At 43.4% G+C, this 15,000-nt stretch overlaps 1 protein-coding gene across 1 annotated transcript in view; it reads left to right on the top strand.

The window, feature by feature from the left end:
- Positions 1–2,241, top strand: part of slc30a6 (solute carrier family 30 member 6) — a 115,508-nt gene extending 113,267 nt beyond the window's left edge. The window contains exon 15 of the mRNA XM_028603276.1: positions 1,531–2,241. Coding sequence (XP_028459077.1) covers positions 1,531–2,115 — 585 coding nt within the window. The 3' untranslated portion in view covers positions 2,116–2,241. The remainder of the gene's footprint in view (positions 1–1,530) is intronic.
- The last annotated feature ends 12,759 nt before the right edge of the window (positions 2,242–15,000 follow it).

Here is a 15,000-nt window from a genome sequence, read left to right as displayed (position 1 = left end):
CGAGAACGAGAAGAACCAGAACCAGAGAGGAAGAATCTGAGCTGTTAAAATCAAAACAATGTCCTATAACCCTATTAATAACAATTACCCTCTCTCTCCCCCATCTCTCCCCTCCCTCTCTCCCTCCCTCTCCCCTCTCTCTCACTCCTCTCTCCCCTCCCTCTCCCCTCCCTCTCCCCTCCCTCTCCCCTCCCTCTCCCTCTCTCCTCCTCCTCTCCCTCCCCTCCCCTCCCCTCCCCCCCTCTCTCTCACTCCTCTCTCCCCTCCCTCTCCCCTCCCTCTCCCCTCCCCTCCCCTCCCTCTCCTCTCTCTCTCTCCCCTCTCTCCTCTCCTTCTCTTTACTCTCTCTCCCTATCTCTCTCACTCACTCATCTCTCCCCTCCCTCTCCCCTCTCTCTCTCCTCTCTCTTCTTTCTCTTCTCTCCTCTCTCTCATCTATCTCCCCTCTCTTTCTTGTTTCACCCTCCTCTCTCTCTCTCCCCTCTCTCTCATCTTTCTCCCCTCTCTCTCTCATCTCTCTCCTCTCTCCCCTCTCTCCTCTCTCTCTCCCCTCTCTCCTCTCTCTCTCATCTTTCTCCCCTCTCTCTCTCTCTCTCTCCTCTCTCCCCCTCTCTCCTCTCTCTCTCTCCCCTCTCTCCTCTCTCTCTCATCTTTCTCCCCTCTCTCTCTCATCTCTCTCCCTCTCTCCTCTCTCTCCTCTGTCCCCTCTCTCCCCCTCTCTCCCCTCTCCCCTCCTCTCTCTCCCTCTCTCTCTCATCTCTCCCTCTCTCCTCTGTCCCTCTCCCTCCCCTTTCTCTCCCCTCTCTCTCTCATCTCTCTCCCTCTCTCCTCTCTCTCCTCTGTCCCCTCTCTCCCCCCTCCCCCTCTCTCCCCTGTCTCTCTCATCTCTCTCCCCTCTCTCTCCCCTCTCTCTCCCATCTCTCTCTCATCTTTCTCCCCTCTCTCTCCCATCTCTCTCTCCTCCCTCCCTCTCTCTCTCTCTCTCCTCTCTCCTCTCTCTCCTCTGTCCCTCTCTCCCCTCTCTCCCCTCTCCCTCCCCTCTCTCTCCCCTCTCTCTCTCTCTCTCTCTCTCTCTCCTCTGTCCCCTCTCTCCCCCCTCCCCCTCTCTCCCCTGTCTCTCTCATCTCTCTCTCATCTCTCTCTCCCCTCTCCCTCCCCTCTCCCTCCCCTCTCTCCCCTCTCTCTCATCTCTCTCCCTCTCTCCTCTCTCTCCTCTGTCCCCTCTCCCCCCCTCTCTCTCCCCTGTCTCTCTCTCTCTCTCATCTCTCTCCCCTCTCTCTCTCATCTCTCTCCCCTCTCTCCCATCTCTCTCTCATCTTTCTCCCCTCTCTCTCCCATCTCTCTCTCCTCCCTCCCATCTCTCTCTCATCTTTCTCCCCTCTCTCTCCCATCTCTCTCCTCCCTCCCCTCTCTCTCCCCTCTCTCCCATCTCTCTCTCATCTTTCTCCCCTCTCTCTCCCATCTCTCTCTCCTCCCTCCCCTCTCTTTCTCCTCTCTCTCCCCTCTCCCCCTCTCTCTCCCCCCTCTCAGGCCGGCTCCGCCCACGTTCGTATCCGCCGAGATGCCAACGAGCAGCTGGTTCTGGCTCACGTCACCAACCGCCTGCTGCCTCTCGTCTCCACGCTGACTGTCCAGATCTTTAAGGACGACTGGACCAGACCCCTCCTCAGCGGGACCCTCTCCTCCTCCCCCTCCCCTCTCCCCCCTCTGGGTCCTGAAGGCTACACCACCCTCCCCCCTTCCTCCTCCTCCCCTCTCCCTCCTCTCCTCTCCGACCCGCTGACCTCCACCCCGTCCAAACCCAGCAGCCCTCCTCCCGAGTTCGCCTTCGAAACGCCGGGGAGGAACGTGCAGCACCAGGTGGTCCTGCCCGTCCCGGGACACCACCACCACGCCCACAGGCCCTACGGAGGCCTGGGACTCACCTACGGAGCGTCTCCCTACGCCGGGATGCTGAGTCAGGGCGGCCAGGGTCTCGGAGCCGGGTTTGGACTCGGAGTGCCTTCCTCTCAGAGCTACAGAACTGCCTTCGCCGCGCCGACTTTGCCGCTACGGTTCGGAAGCAGCAACCCACCTGGGGCTTCACCGTCGCAGTACAGACAGTACCGACCCTGATGGACCTTTATTCACGTCAGACATGTGGACTGGTCATAGTAGGAGAAGCAACAGCTGATGTTGATCACCTTAACGATGGCTCAGTTCCATCAAGTGTCCCAGTTTAGATATTTCAGTGAGTCAGCATGAACAATACCAGGGTCTCTCCTAAGTGGTATGCAGCCATCAGTAATGGTTTAATACCAGGACCTCTCCTAAGTGGTATGCAGCCATCAGTAATGGTTTAATACCAGGGTCTCTCCTAAGTGGTATGCAGCCATCAGTAATGGTTTAATACCAGGGTCTCTCCTAAGTGGTATGCAGCCATCAGTAATGGTTTAATACCAGGGTCTCTCCTAAGTGGAATGCAGCCATCAGTAATGGTTTAATACCAGGACCTCTCCTAAGTGGAATGCAGCCATCAGTAATGGTTTAATACCAGGACCTCTCCTAAGTGGAATGCAGCCATCAGTAATGGTTTAATACCAGGGCCTCTCCTAAGTGGTATGCAGCCATCAGTAATGGTTTAATACCAGGGTCTCTCCTAAGTGGAATGCAGCCATCAGTAATGGTTTAATACCAGGACCTCTCCTAAGTGGTATGCAGCCATCAGTAATGGTTTAATACCAGGGCCTCTCCTAAGTGGTATGCAGCCATCAGTAATGGTTTAATACCAGGGCCTCTCCTAAGTGGTATGCAGCCATCAGTAATGGTTTAATACCAGGGTCTCTCCTAAGTGGAATGCAGCCATCAGTAATGGTTTAATACCAGGGTCTCTCCTAAGTGGTATGCAGCCATCAGTAATGGTTTAATACCAGGACCTCTCCTAAGTGGAATGCAGCCATCAGTAATGGTTTAATACCAGGACCTCTCCTAAGTGGTATGCAGCCATCAGTAATGGTTTAATACCAGGACCTCTCCTAAGTGGAATGCAGCCATCAGTAATGGTTTTGAATACACCTTTACTTTTCCTACTATGACATGTCAACATGTCTGCTGTGAAAAATGTCTATACAAAACCATTACTGATGGCTGCATTCCACTTAGGAGAGGTCCTGGTATTAAACCATTACTGATGGCTGCATTCCACTTAGGAGAGGTCCTGGTATAGTATAGGGCTGTGTTCAATTGAAGAAATTCTTATTTGACTGACACTCATTCAACCGTATCGACTAATCGATTAGTTAATTTAATCGACAGATCTGTAAATCTGAGTTTCTCCGCAAAGAGTCACGCTAAAAAGATGCATATATAGAATAAGATGATGCCTCCTTTGCATATTTAAAAACACAACATTTCAGAAAACGTGTAGGGGAAGGAGGTTTCACGGTGATATCTATTAGGTAAAATGTCAACCCTTTAATTCTTGTGATTACCAGAGATGTGCTCGTATATTTCTTGGAAATAAGTCATTCAGCGTGAAAAAAAGCATCAAACCTGACTAATGGACTAAAGAGATCTAAGTTGACTAAGACCAAAACAACCGATTAATCGACTAAGAGGGAGCAGCCCTGGTATTGTTCATGCTGACTCACTGATATATCTTACTGAGACACTTGATGGAACTGAGCCATCTTTAAGGTGATCAACATCAGCTGTTGCTTTTCCTACTATGACAAGTCAACATGTCTGCTGTGAAAAAGGGTCCATAGAACTTCAGACACTGTCATTTCTTCGCCTCGGTTCAGACATTTTAAACCCTGTTGAGATGTATTCTCCCGTCCACGCTGGACGGCAGACGCTACAGCTTTTACACCGAGATCGTAACTTTTAGATCCGAGTCTCGTAGTGTGAGCCTCCCCTGACGTTTTGGGGGAGTGTGTTGTGGTATTTATTTGCTGACAAAGGGGGACCAAGAAGTTAGATTTGGTGTGTTTGAGCCTTTTATTTTTATTTTTTTTGTTTTTTATCAGGATCTTTTGGAAACAGCATCACTGTGGGGCTGAGTCTTTACTTATTCTTATTTTTTTGGGGGGAGGTTATTTTGTAAGAGGAATGGCTGTGAGGAAAGTCAAACAACATTCCTGGTGAGAGCAAATAAAGTCTGTAATTGAATAAATCAATAAACAAAATCCAGCATTACTTTTTACATTTCAGGTATTTTAAAGAAACTAGAATCCGAAGGCTTGTGGCTAGGAAAGGATCCATCTTCTGTGAATATTACATTACATTACATTACATGTCATTTAGCTGATGCTTTTATCCAAAAGCCACGCCCCCTAGTTACTGTTACTACGCCCGTCAAACGATGGAGAACCAGACACAGCCATGGCTGGGTTGAGCTCCATACCTGTTGGTTTAAGTGATTGGTTTTGGAGTAATGCAGCAGACATATCCTGCAGGGCACGACAGAAAGGGCTGCAATATGCAGTGGAGGGATGCGTTCAATGACCCTCAACCTCTTGCTGAATTATCCGTGTCGATAGCAACGTGTGCTTGACAGGCTAACAGCTATCAGGCTGCCTGAATTTCCTACAGAATAATAAAAGTATCTAATGTTCTAACTTTACTACTTTCGATAATAATGCTATATAGAACCACAACTGTTAACTTAAGTCCAGTTTTACAGATTGTAACTGTTATATTAGCTACTTAAACTACTTATTGATAATTGATATAATAATAATTTTTTATAAAAGCGTCTGCTACGGAGCCATAACGTGAGGTACAAGGTAATGGAGCCTTTTATACATTGTTGTGTTTCTTTAGAAATAAACAACGGAGAAATAGAGTCTTTAAACGCTTCAGATGTAAAGTTATTTACTGCCCCTCCCCCCCCCCCTGTCGTCTGAACTCAGAGGACCCCGAGTTCACTTTCAAAGATGGCTACGTCGTGCATCACATGTAGTAAACATTGTAGTTTTCTACAATTTTAAGCACTTTTCTCTTTGTTGTAACCAAATGAAGAAGTTGTCCACATAGTGCTGTATACTGCTACCTATAGACATGTCTCTACAGTCTTATTAGGAGTTAAACATAGTGCTGTATACTGCTACCTATAGACATGTCTCTACAGTCTTATTAGGAGTTAAACATAGTGCTGTATACTGCTACCTATAGACATGTCTCTACAGTCTTATTAGGAGTTAAACATAGTGCTGTATACTGCTACCTATAGACATGTCTCTACAGTCTTATTAGGAGTTAAATATAGCCTGATTAGTTATTTTGGAGCTTGTGCAGCTGAAATTGCCTGATTAGTTATTTTGGAGCTTGTGCAGCTGAAATTCGAGGTTGTTGCTATATGACAACAATTCTGTAAGCCGAGTCTGGAGCAGAAAGCAGAGCAGTAGCCTAACGTTAACGTTTCATGTATCAAACTGTGAAATATATTTGTGTAATATCTCAATAACTGGGTGAATAGAATCCTAAATGTTACTAAAAATGTTACAAGAATCCATCTTTTCTCCGACTCGTAGCATTGTGTGACAAAAAGAACGCAACAACCCCGGGGTTACTCGTTTTTCGACACTGATGTGACGTCACACTCGAGCTACTAGTCGCGATTACAAGACAAGAAGAACGCACCACAACTGGTAGATTAAACTAGCTCGCCTCTGGCCCGCCTATATCAGATACAACGATACGATTGGTGCAGCTCGGCCATACAAGGGAATAGTTTTTTGGGCTTTTCCGCCTTTAATTGATAGGCGGCTAGGTGAGAAAGAGAAGAGATAGGTGGAGGACATGCAGGATATCGTCACAGCTCGGACTCGAACCCTGGACCTCGAAGGTATATGTGGGCCTGCTCAACCCACTGAGCCAACCCGGCCACACAAGGGCATAGTAAATGAGCATCATTACTTAACCTCCTGAGAACCAAGGAAAAATGTTTTTTTTCCTAATCATATTTTTTGTGATTCCATACCTGTTTAAGGTTAAAAAAAAAAGCATCCTACAATTAAATTTTTTTTATTTTTATTTATTTAAAGAATGTCCACTGTAGTGGACAACAGGATCATTTGAGTACGAAAACAGACAAATTTGGTAGATGTGGAGTCATTATTTACATGAAGATAGTCCTGATGTCCACTAGAATTGACATTCATAAAATGGCAAATTTTTCCTAAGATTCCTAACACCTTAATGAACAAGAAAATATATGATTATCATAGTAACAAAACCATAGACAAATAATATTTGACTCATCTCTTATCTTTCCATAAAATGTGCTTATGTTCCTATGCTGTCCATTTTGGATTGAAAGATAAAAGGTAGTTCCCGGCCTCCCAGCCAATCAAATAACACATCACTGAAAGGCCCAGGATATCCTCTGTATAGTACAGCGGGAATTAAGAGACTTGCACAAAAGATTCAAAGGAGAGGAATGAAACTCAAATGTCCACCACAGTGGACATAAGACAATGGGCTGGGTCTCAGGATGCCAGAGTGACTCGCTGAGAAAAATGCTGTCGCGAGAACTGGACAGCTTTGTGGTGATTATGGTTCAAACGCGGATGAATGCATTCGGCATATTTGTGATAACGCACAATGAGTCCAAGTTGAGAAACACTGAGCAGCACTGAACATACAAACTTCCACAGGGCAGCTTTAATTTCTCTTGGGAGAGTTTCAAGTGTTTTAAAGTGCCCATATTATGAAAAAAAACCACTTTCTGGTGATTTGGGGTGTTATTTTGTGTCTCTGGTGCTTCCACACACATACACACTTTGAAAGAAATCCATCCACGGTGTTCTGAGTGAGATCCGGTTTCTGAATGTGTCCTGCCTTCAGTCTCCTGGTGAGCTGGTCAACATCGGCTCGGACTGTGACGTCACAATCCAAAACGAGCTAACCACAACCGTTAGCTTGTAGCTTAGCGTTAGCATGCTAACGCTAATGCTAACGCTGGCATGCTACCTCGTTCTCAAAAGCAAAGCACCACTACAACACACACTAGTTCACCCTAATCTCCAAAAGAACTACTTCCATGTGCTCCCTGGTTTAGAAGAAGTCTCCCAGATGATCCTGCCTTGGAACTGACTGAAGTCGGAGAAACAGCCTTTCTTTTACTGTCTATGGAGCTAGCTGACATGATCTACCATCTGAGCTACTGAGCATGTGCGAGTGCAATCAAAGATAGTACAGAAGAAGAAAAGAGGTCTCACTCTGTAGCTAAAACAAGGACCTGAACACAGGGTGAAAAGAGGAGCTGCAGCAATGAGAGAGAGAGCTGTGCAGCAACAAAAATATGGTGTTTTTTGAAAATTAAACCATGTAAACCTATTCTGGTACAACCTTAAAATACAGTTATGAACCTGAAAATGAGCATAATATGGGCACTTTAACGTTCTTCACCCACAGTCTGATCTTCGTCACATTTTTGTAAAAAAAAAAAAAAAAAAAAAGAAGCTTGTTAACCGACTAAACTCTTGGCAAAGCCACTTGGGTGAGCTTCTCCGAGCGGGGAAAAACGCATCTGATCTCCTTCCCCCTCGGTAGATTTGAAACAGACCAAGTAATCATTGAGTAGTGGCCCGAAAAAAAAAGAAAAGGAGAACTTGTGTAGGCCTGTGTGTGTTTTGTGGAGAGCAAGCGGGTGGTTCAGTAACAAGGTCGGGAGTCTGTTGGCCTCCCAACACGCTGCGACTCGGCTGGACTCGCAGCTGTCTCCTCGCCTCAGCCTCACGAGGCGGCCCGCAGCGCCGAAAACGCTCATTACAACGTTTTCCGGAGCCGATGAGGATGCGAGGGCGGCGAACTGCGAGGCCAAGAGAGAATAACGTGATTGCAGGGGACAAAATAATGACCAGACGCTGAAGTAGACGCTGAGCGTGTCACGCATTGTTATGCAAGCAGCAGGCAGCGTGTGGCTGGAACTTAAACCCCACGAGGGAAGAAGGAGCTTTTGTTGGGCTTGGAGACAGACAGACGATTCTCTCTCTAATTTGAAGATTTGGGTTGAGCTCTCCACTGTCTTTACGCAGCCATTTACAGTATAAAACCATGTATTTTTGACCCCTAAAATGATTAGTGATTGCTTACAGATTTACACAAACTCTCTCTCTCTCTCACACACACACACACACACACACACACACACACACACACACAGTGTGTCTCACTATCTTTGTGGGGATCCGTCATTGACATAATGCATTCCCTAACCCCTTACCCTCACCTTAACCATCACAACTAAATGCCTAACCTTAACCCTTACCCTCACCTTAACCATCACAACTAAATGCCTAACCTTAACCCTTACCCTCACCTTAACCATCACAACTAAATGCCTAACCTTAACCCTTACCCTAACCTTAACCATCACAACTAAATGCCTAACCTTAACCCTTACCCTCACCTTAACCATCACAACTAAATGCCTAACCTTAACCCTTACCCTAACCTTAACCATCACAACTAAATGCCTAACCTTAACCCTTACCCTCACCCTAACCATCACAACTAAATGCCTAACCTTAACCCTTACCCTAACCTTAACCATCACAACTAAATGCCTAACCTTAAACCTAATAACCATCACAACTAAATGCCTAACCTTAACCCTTAGCCTAACCTTAACCATCACAACTAAATGCCTAACCTTAACCCTTACCCTCACCTTAACCATCACAACTAAATGCCTAACCTTAACCCTTACCCTAACCTTAACCATCACAACTAAATGCCTAACCTTAACCCTTACCCTCACCTTAACCATCACAACTAAATGCCTAACCTTAACCCTTACCCTAACCTTAACCATCACAACTAAATGTCTAACCTTAACCCTTACCCTAACCTTAACCATCACAACTAAATGCCTAACCTTAACCCTTACCCTAACCTTAACCATCACAACTAAATGTCTAACCTTAACCTTTACCCTCACCCTAACCATAACCTAATTCTAACCCTAATCCTAAAACCAAGTCTTAACCCTCAAACAGCCCTTTAAACTTGTGGGGTCCAACATTTTGGGCCCCACAAAGCTGTCCGGACCCCACAAGTATACTGGACTCCCGCTTTTTGGACCCCACGAATGTAGTTAAACAACAAAACACACACACACACACACACACACACGGCTCCATAATATAACTGGCAAAAATACAATAATTTCATGTATCAGCCTACAAAGGGAAAATGGTTGAATCTCTTGGAATACAGTAAAAATACAGCAAAATATCACCACTTTTGTTCAAAATGCAATGCTGACATTACAGAATGCATGGTTTTATAGTGTAAAGGCAGTGAGATAAAAAATTGTTTTGGTTTTAATGGAAGTCAATGAGGGCATTTTTGTCCACAAATGTGTCCAGAGGGAGTATCTGGAACTACATAAAAAAAAATACTAATGCAATCAAATCAGTTTTGTTGACAATCTCTTTGACATATCCAAGACTCTAATCACCACCAAAGCCCCATTCCCCCTACGATTTATTTTATGGAAAATAATTAATGTTCTGTTTGGTTTTTGAGCAAGTTAAAAGTTGTTTTAAGTGATTTATGGAAAAGAAATCTGAAAAAAATAGTGATATATAATGATTTAATATCAGTTTTTGTGTGCGTGTACATGTTTGCCACAAAGGTGTCCAATATTGTAAATTTGAGGAGGGCACAAGGGTTAAGTACATTTACATAATACAATAGTGCATACTTTTGACTTTTACTTCATTACATTTTGTAGCAATTATCTATACCTTCTACTCTACATTTTCGTTATTTTCTGATCAGTTTTTCCCCCTGCCAAAACGCATTTTAGTAAATATTTCATTATATCTTTTAATGGGACAACACTGAAGAAATTACACTTTGCTACAATGTAAAGTATTAAGTGTCCAGCTTGTATAACCTCAAATAAATACTCAAATTTTAAATTTTAAAATTAACCTCAAAATACCTCAACACACAGCCATTAATGTCGAAACCACTGGCAACTAAAGTCAGTCCACCCTTATGTTAGATTCCCATAGAATCAGGCAGAGTTTTATTTTGAAAGGCCAGTTATTTCATGGATCCAGGATGCTATGCATCCTGATAAAGTTCCCTTCATTGTTATTATTTTTTTAATCTTTGAATTATATTCGAATAACGAAGTTCGGAGTCAAAGCCCTAATGGCTAGAAAGGATCCGTGTTCTGTTAAAACATTTAGCTGAACTCTCGCACGAACTCTCGCGAGAGTTCAGCTAAATGTTTACATTCGGCAGCAGCCTGGCAGTGACTGTTCCATAGCTGCTCAAAACATCAGTGGACAACCACCACAAAATGTGTGAAATGTCCTACCAGCCTTACGTGTACATATCTGGCGATAGCGAAGTGCTTTTCCTACGCTGTGACAAAAGTGTGCAGATTTAAGCATTAAATTGTTAACATTATAATCATTTAGCGGCTGGCTAGTTAGCTATCTTGCTGATTCCACCATACTTTGATGCAACTCTGGTTACAGAAAGTTATCCAAACAGGCCAGACTGATCTCATGAAGTGGCGTATGTACGACACGCCAATTCGTACGCCACTATTGGCGTGTTATCAAGACGCATACTCGCTTTATAGCGTGTTTATCAACGCTGTTTGGCCTCCATTAACTTACATTACCTTGCGATTACATGTAGGGATCGACCGATATGGATTATTTTGGAGCCAATGCTGCTTTTGCTCCCTCAATTTACACTATACTTGGCAGCAGTAACGTTAGCCTACCGTTAGCTAGTTAACACTACACTTAGCAGCGGGTAATGTTAGCCTACCGTTAGCTAGTTAACACTATACTCGGCAGCAGATGTTGAGTTAAATAAAGTTGTAACAATGTTGATTTTAATAACTATGTATGTTTCATGTTTTAAGTAATAAATTGTATGCTGTAACCGGGTTATGAAAAATAGGAATGAATGTATATGAATGTAAAGAATAGGTCCAGACTGATCTGGTTATCACAATCACCACCTTTTGTCTCTGTAAACAATAAGTAAAGACAGACCCTTTCTCTCCCCCTCTCTTCCTGTCTTTGGTTAAATAGATTAGGTTAAAACCAACTATTAACATATGAAGAGGAACGTCTCTTTGAGTCTCCAACCTCATGGTGCCAAGTCTGGGTTAGAACAAAGGAAATGCAAACTCTGTAAACTTGAATATAATCAGCACTAAATGATAATCAACCTTAGTCTGTGACCTGGAGTAGACCCGAAATTCAGAGGTCTGTCCTTATCCTGAGAGATGGGAATAAATGTGGGAGCAGGAGAAAGATTCGGGGCTTCAACTGTGACCCCGCAGGGGGAAGCATGTAGAAGTCCGCTGTTTACGGTGTATTGTTTTGTCATGTCGCATGGCTGCTATCTGTGTCCCCACAAGGGGAAGCATGTTTGCAGTCTGCTGCTGGCAGTGTTTTATGTTTTATGTTTGATTGTGTTTTGACTGTCGTTTTCATGTAGTTTCATTAAACCTTTTGTTTAACTTTCAATTCGACCCCAGCCTCTCCTCCTTCCTCCAGAAATCAGAACGAACACGTCATTTAGACATTTCTTAACACAGGTAACGTTAGCCTACCGTTAGCTAGTTAACACTACACCTGACAGCAGGTAACATTAGCCTACCATTGGCTAGTTAACACTACACCTGACAGCAGGTAACATTAGCCTACCGTTAGCTAGTTAACACTATACTCGGCAGCAGGTAACGTTAGCCTACCGTTTGCTAGTTAACACTACACCTGACAGCACGTAACATTAGCCTACCGTTAGCTAGTTAACACTATACTCGGCAGCAGGTAACGTTAGCCTAGTTAGCCTACCGTTTGCTAGTTAACACTACACCTGACAGCACGTAACATTAGCCTACCGTTAGCTAGTTAACACTATACTCGGCAGCAGGTAACGTTAGCCTAGTTAGCGTACCGTTAGCTAGTTAACACTATACTCGGCAGCAGGTAACGTTAGCCTAGTTATCCTACCGTTAGGTAGTTAACACTATACTCGGCAGCAGGTAACGTTAGCCTAGTTATCCTACCGTTAGCTAGTTAACACTATACTCGGCAGCAGGTAATGTTAGCCTACCGTTAGCTAGTTAACACTACACTTGGCATGTAAACTCTGCCACACTGAATTTGTTTTCGGGGATCTGCTCTGCTATTTCTTTAAAAATAATCAACAAAAACACAGATCAGTGTCACTTCTGCAATCATTGTACATTCATATCACCCAAATTATGTGTGCAGTGTGCATCATATGGACGGGTGCAGCGTCTCCAGCAACACAGAGCTGCCTGTGGACGCCTGTCTGTAAATAATGCCGGGAAAAAACTAGAGATGGTCCGATACCATTTTTTGCTTCCCGATACCGATTCCGATACTTGAACTTGCGTATCGGCCGATACCGAGTACCGATCCGATACCAGTGTGTCATATATTTTATTATGTTTTAACAGCTGTATACTACTATCTCTGTATGGATGTGATAGGATATATAACAGCTGTATACTACTATCTCTGTATGGATGTGATATGATGTATAACAGCTGTATACTACTATCTCTGTATGGATGTGATATGATGTATAACAGCTGTATACTACTATCTCTGTATGGATGTGATAGGATATATAACAGCTGTATACTACTATCCCTGTATGGATGTGATATTATATATAACAGCTGTATACTACTATCTCTGTATGGATGTGATATGATTTCTATCTTTGTTGTCGGTCTGGCTCAGGTTCAACTCTTTGTGAAACATGAACAAACACAAACAATGAATGCCGTAGAACTTTCTTTTATTATCCAGTTTGACAGTCAGTTATAACGGAAAAAGAACAGAAATAAACTACTTTAATGTAGATTTTCTTTAGGGCTTTATTACGTGGTATCGGATCGGTGCATAAACTCCAGTACTTCCCGATACCGATACCAGCGTTTTAGGCGGTATCGGAGCCGATACCGGAACATCTCTAGAAAAAACCTATCGGCGAACGCAGCAGCCGCGTATCGGCTGATTCCGACACACTTAAAATCGCAAATATCGGCCGGTCGATAAAATCGGTCTATCACTAATTAAGAGTGAATTTACGCCGTAGCGAGTAGTATGAAAGGGCGAAAATCTGTGTATATATATTGCTGAAATTATATTCTATGAAATTGTATAGTTCTATTTGCAGCTATATTTCTGTTAATCTTGCGTGGGTTCAATTCTGTTAATCTTTTTGCCTATACGTAACGATAAATGTATTGATATTAAATGCGTTAGAAGTCATAAATTGTGTATTTGTTTTTTCATTAACTAATTATGTGTCAAATAACACTTTTTGTGTAGGGTTTTTCTTTTTACACAGTGTGTGTAGCCAAGGACAGCACATTATGTAAGGGATAATGTAGAGCGAGGCGGTTGTTATAGCGAATACAACCCCGACAGAGTGATCAGGAATCTTGAATCAGCCTGAAGGGGTTGTATTCGCTATAACAACCGCCCGCTCTACATTATCCCGCTTTTATTACATGGTTATTATTTACCAAATAAATCAATAATTTGACTAATAACTTGACAAAATATTGATTTAAATGGGAGTTTATTGATTTAAATACGATTGTATTGCTTCCACTAGAGAAAATCCTTCGTCCATAGCAACGTAAAAACTCTGTAATGCAATCCTTCGTCTATTAGCTGCTGTTAAGAATTCTCTAAAAGACGCGTTCTTCGTTTTCTGGAGGAGAAAGGAGAGGCTGGGGTCGAATTGAAAGTTAACTAAAAGGTTTAATAAAACAACATGAAAACGACAGTCAAAACACAATTGTTACGCTGCAGCTGACGGCGGACTGATCTCGTGCTGCTTCCTTGCGGAGTTACAGAACAACAGTCCTGTTACATGACGAACAATACACAAAACCGGACCACAAACCCTTGTGCCCTTGTCGGGTCCCAGGCTTGTAGTCCTGAGACATTCCCCGGATTACACATTTATTCCCTAAATCTGGGTGGTTCCTCAAATGAAATCTTCCCCTATTGGTCAGATGTCTCTCAAAAGAAAGGTGTACGTTCCCCAATCAATCCAACTATATGAATACACATTCTTTGCTCTAATCACGTCTGGCCTAGCAGGGGGTGGCTTCCCAAAAAGAGACAACAGTTACCTTTCCTGTGGGGACAATGAGTCTCCTACAGTATGCTAAATAACAGCCATGACCTAATCAATTCTTTTAGAAACTTGAGTAGGTGTGAGCCAGACCAATGCTGATTAGGTGTAGTTATTTGACATTGTTTTCAAAACACAAGCCGGGTTTTAACCCCTAAACGCCGACTGACGCTAATTTGCATCAAACCCCTTCCACTCCGGCTGCAGGCGAGATAGAGTGTGTTTCCCCCCAATGCCGGTTTGTTTACATGCGATACATACCTAGGAACCTTTTGCATGCACTGGTTTCTCGTAGGACCGGTCGGAGTGGAAGATACATCCGGTTCACGGAAGCAAAATTAACCCTACCGCTACACCTAATCCTACCCCTAAACCCCTACTCTAATTTGCATCACACCTAAATTTAAATCTATTCTATATGCTGTAGACAAATTAACAATCTCAATTTAATTTAGCATCAGCTTGGAGCCAGGAACACCCATGATAAACTTCTTAAATAATTGTGAATAAATTCAGGCGTCAAGGGGTTAAAACATTTTGGGAGCTTTTTTCCTCATTTTTTATTGTTTCTGTTCCAACTTTTTTGTGGCGTTCTCAGACATTTGTCAGCTTTCTGTAAATTTCTTGCTTTTTCCGACATTTTTCTGCGCTTTTTGTCGCATTTTTGTGGACACGAAGCCCTACAAAAGTCATCAAAAGAGTTCCTTAGCCATCGTAGAATTTAGCAAATCAAGCAAAAACAATGATTTAATTTTCTTTGAACAACAACCAGTTTCAACTTGTGCCCGTGCCCCTCGCAGTACCCATTCTGGGTGTTGCGTTTTAACCCAAACCTAACCCTAC

This window comes from Perca flavescens, chromosome 17 (assembly GCF_004354835.1).
Source record: "Perca flavescens isolate YP-PL-M2 chromosome 17, PFLA_1.0, whole genome shotgun sequence".
Classification (NCBI taxonomy): domain Eukaryota; kingdom Metazoa; phylum Chordata; class Actinopteri; order Perciformes; family Percidae; genus Perca; species Perca flavescens.
This window is presented reverse-complemented; position numbering and strand designations above follow the sequence as displayed.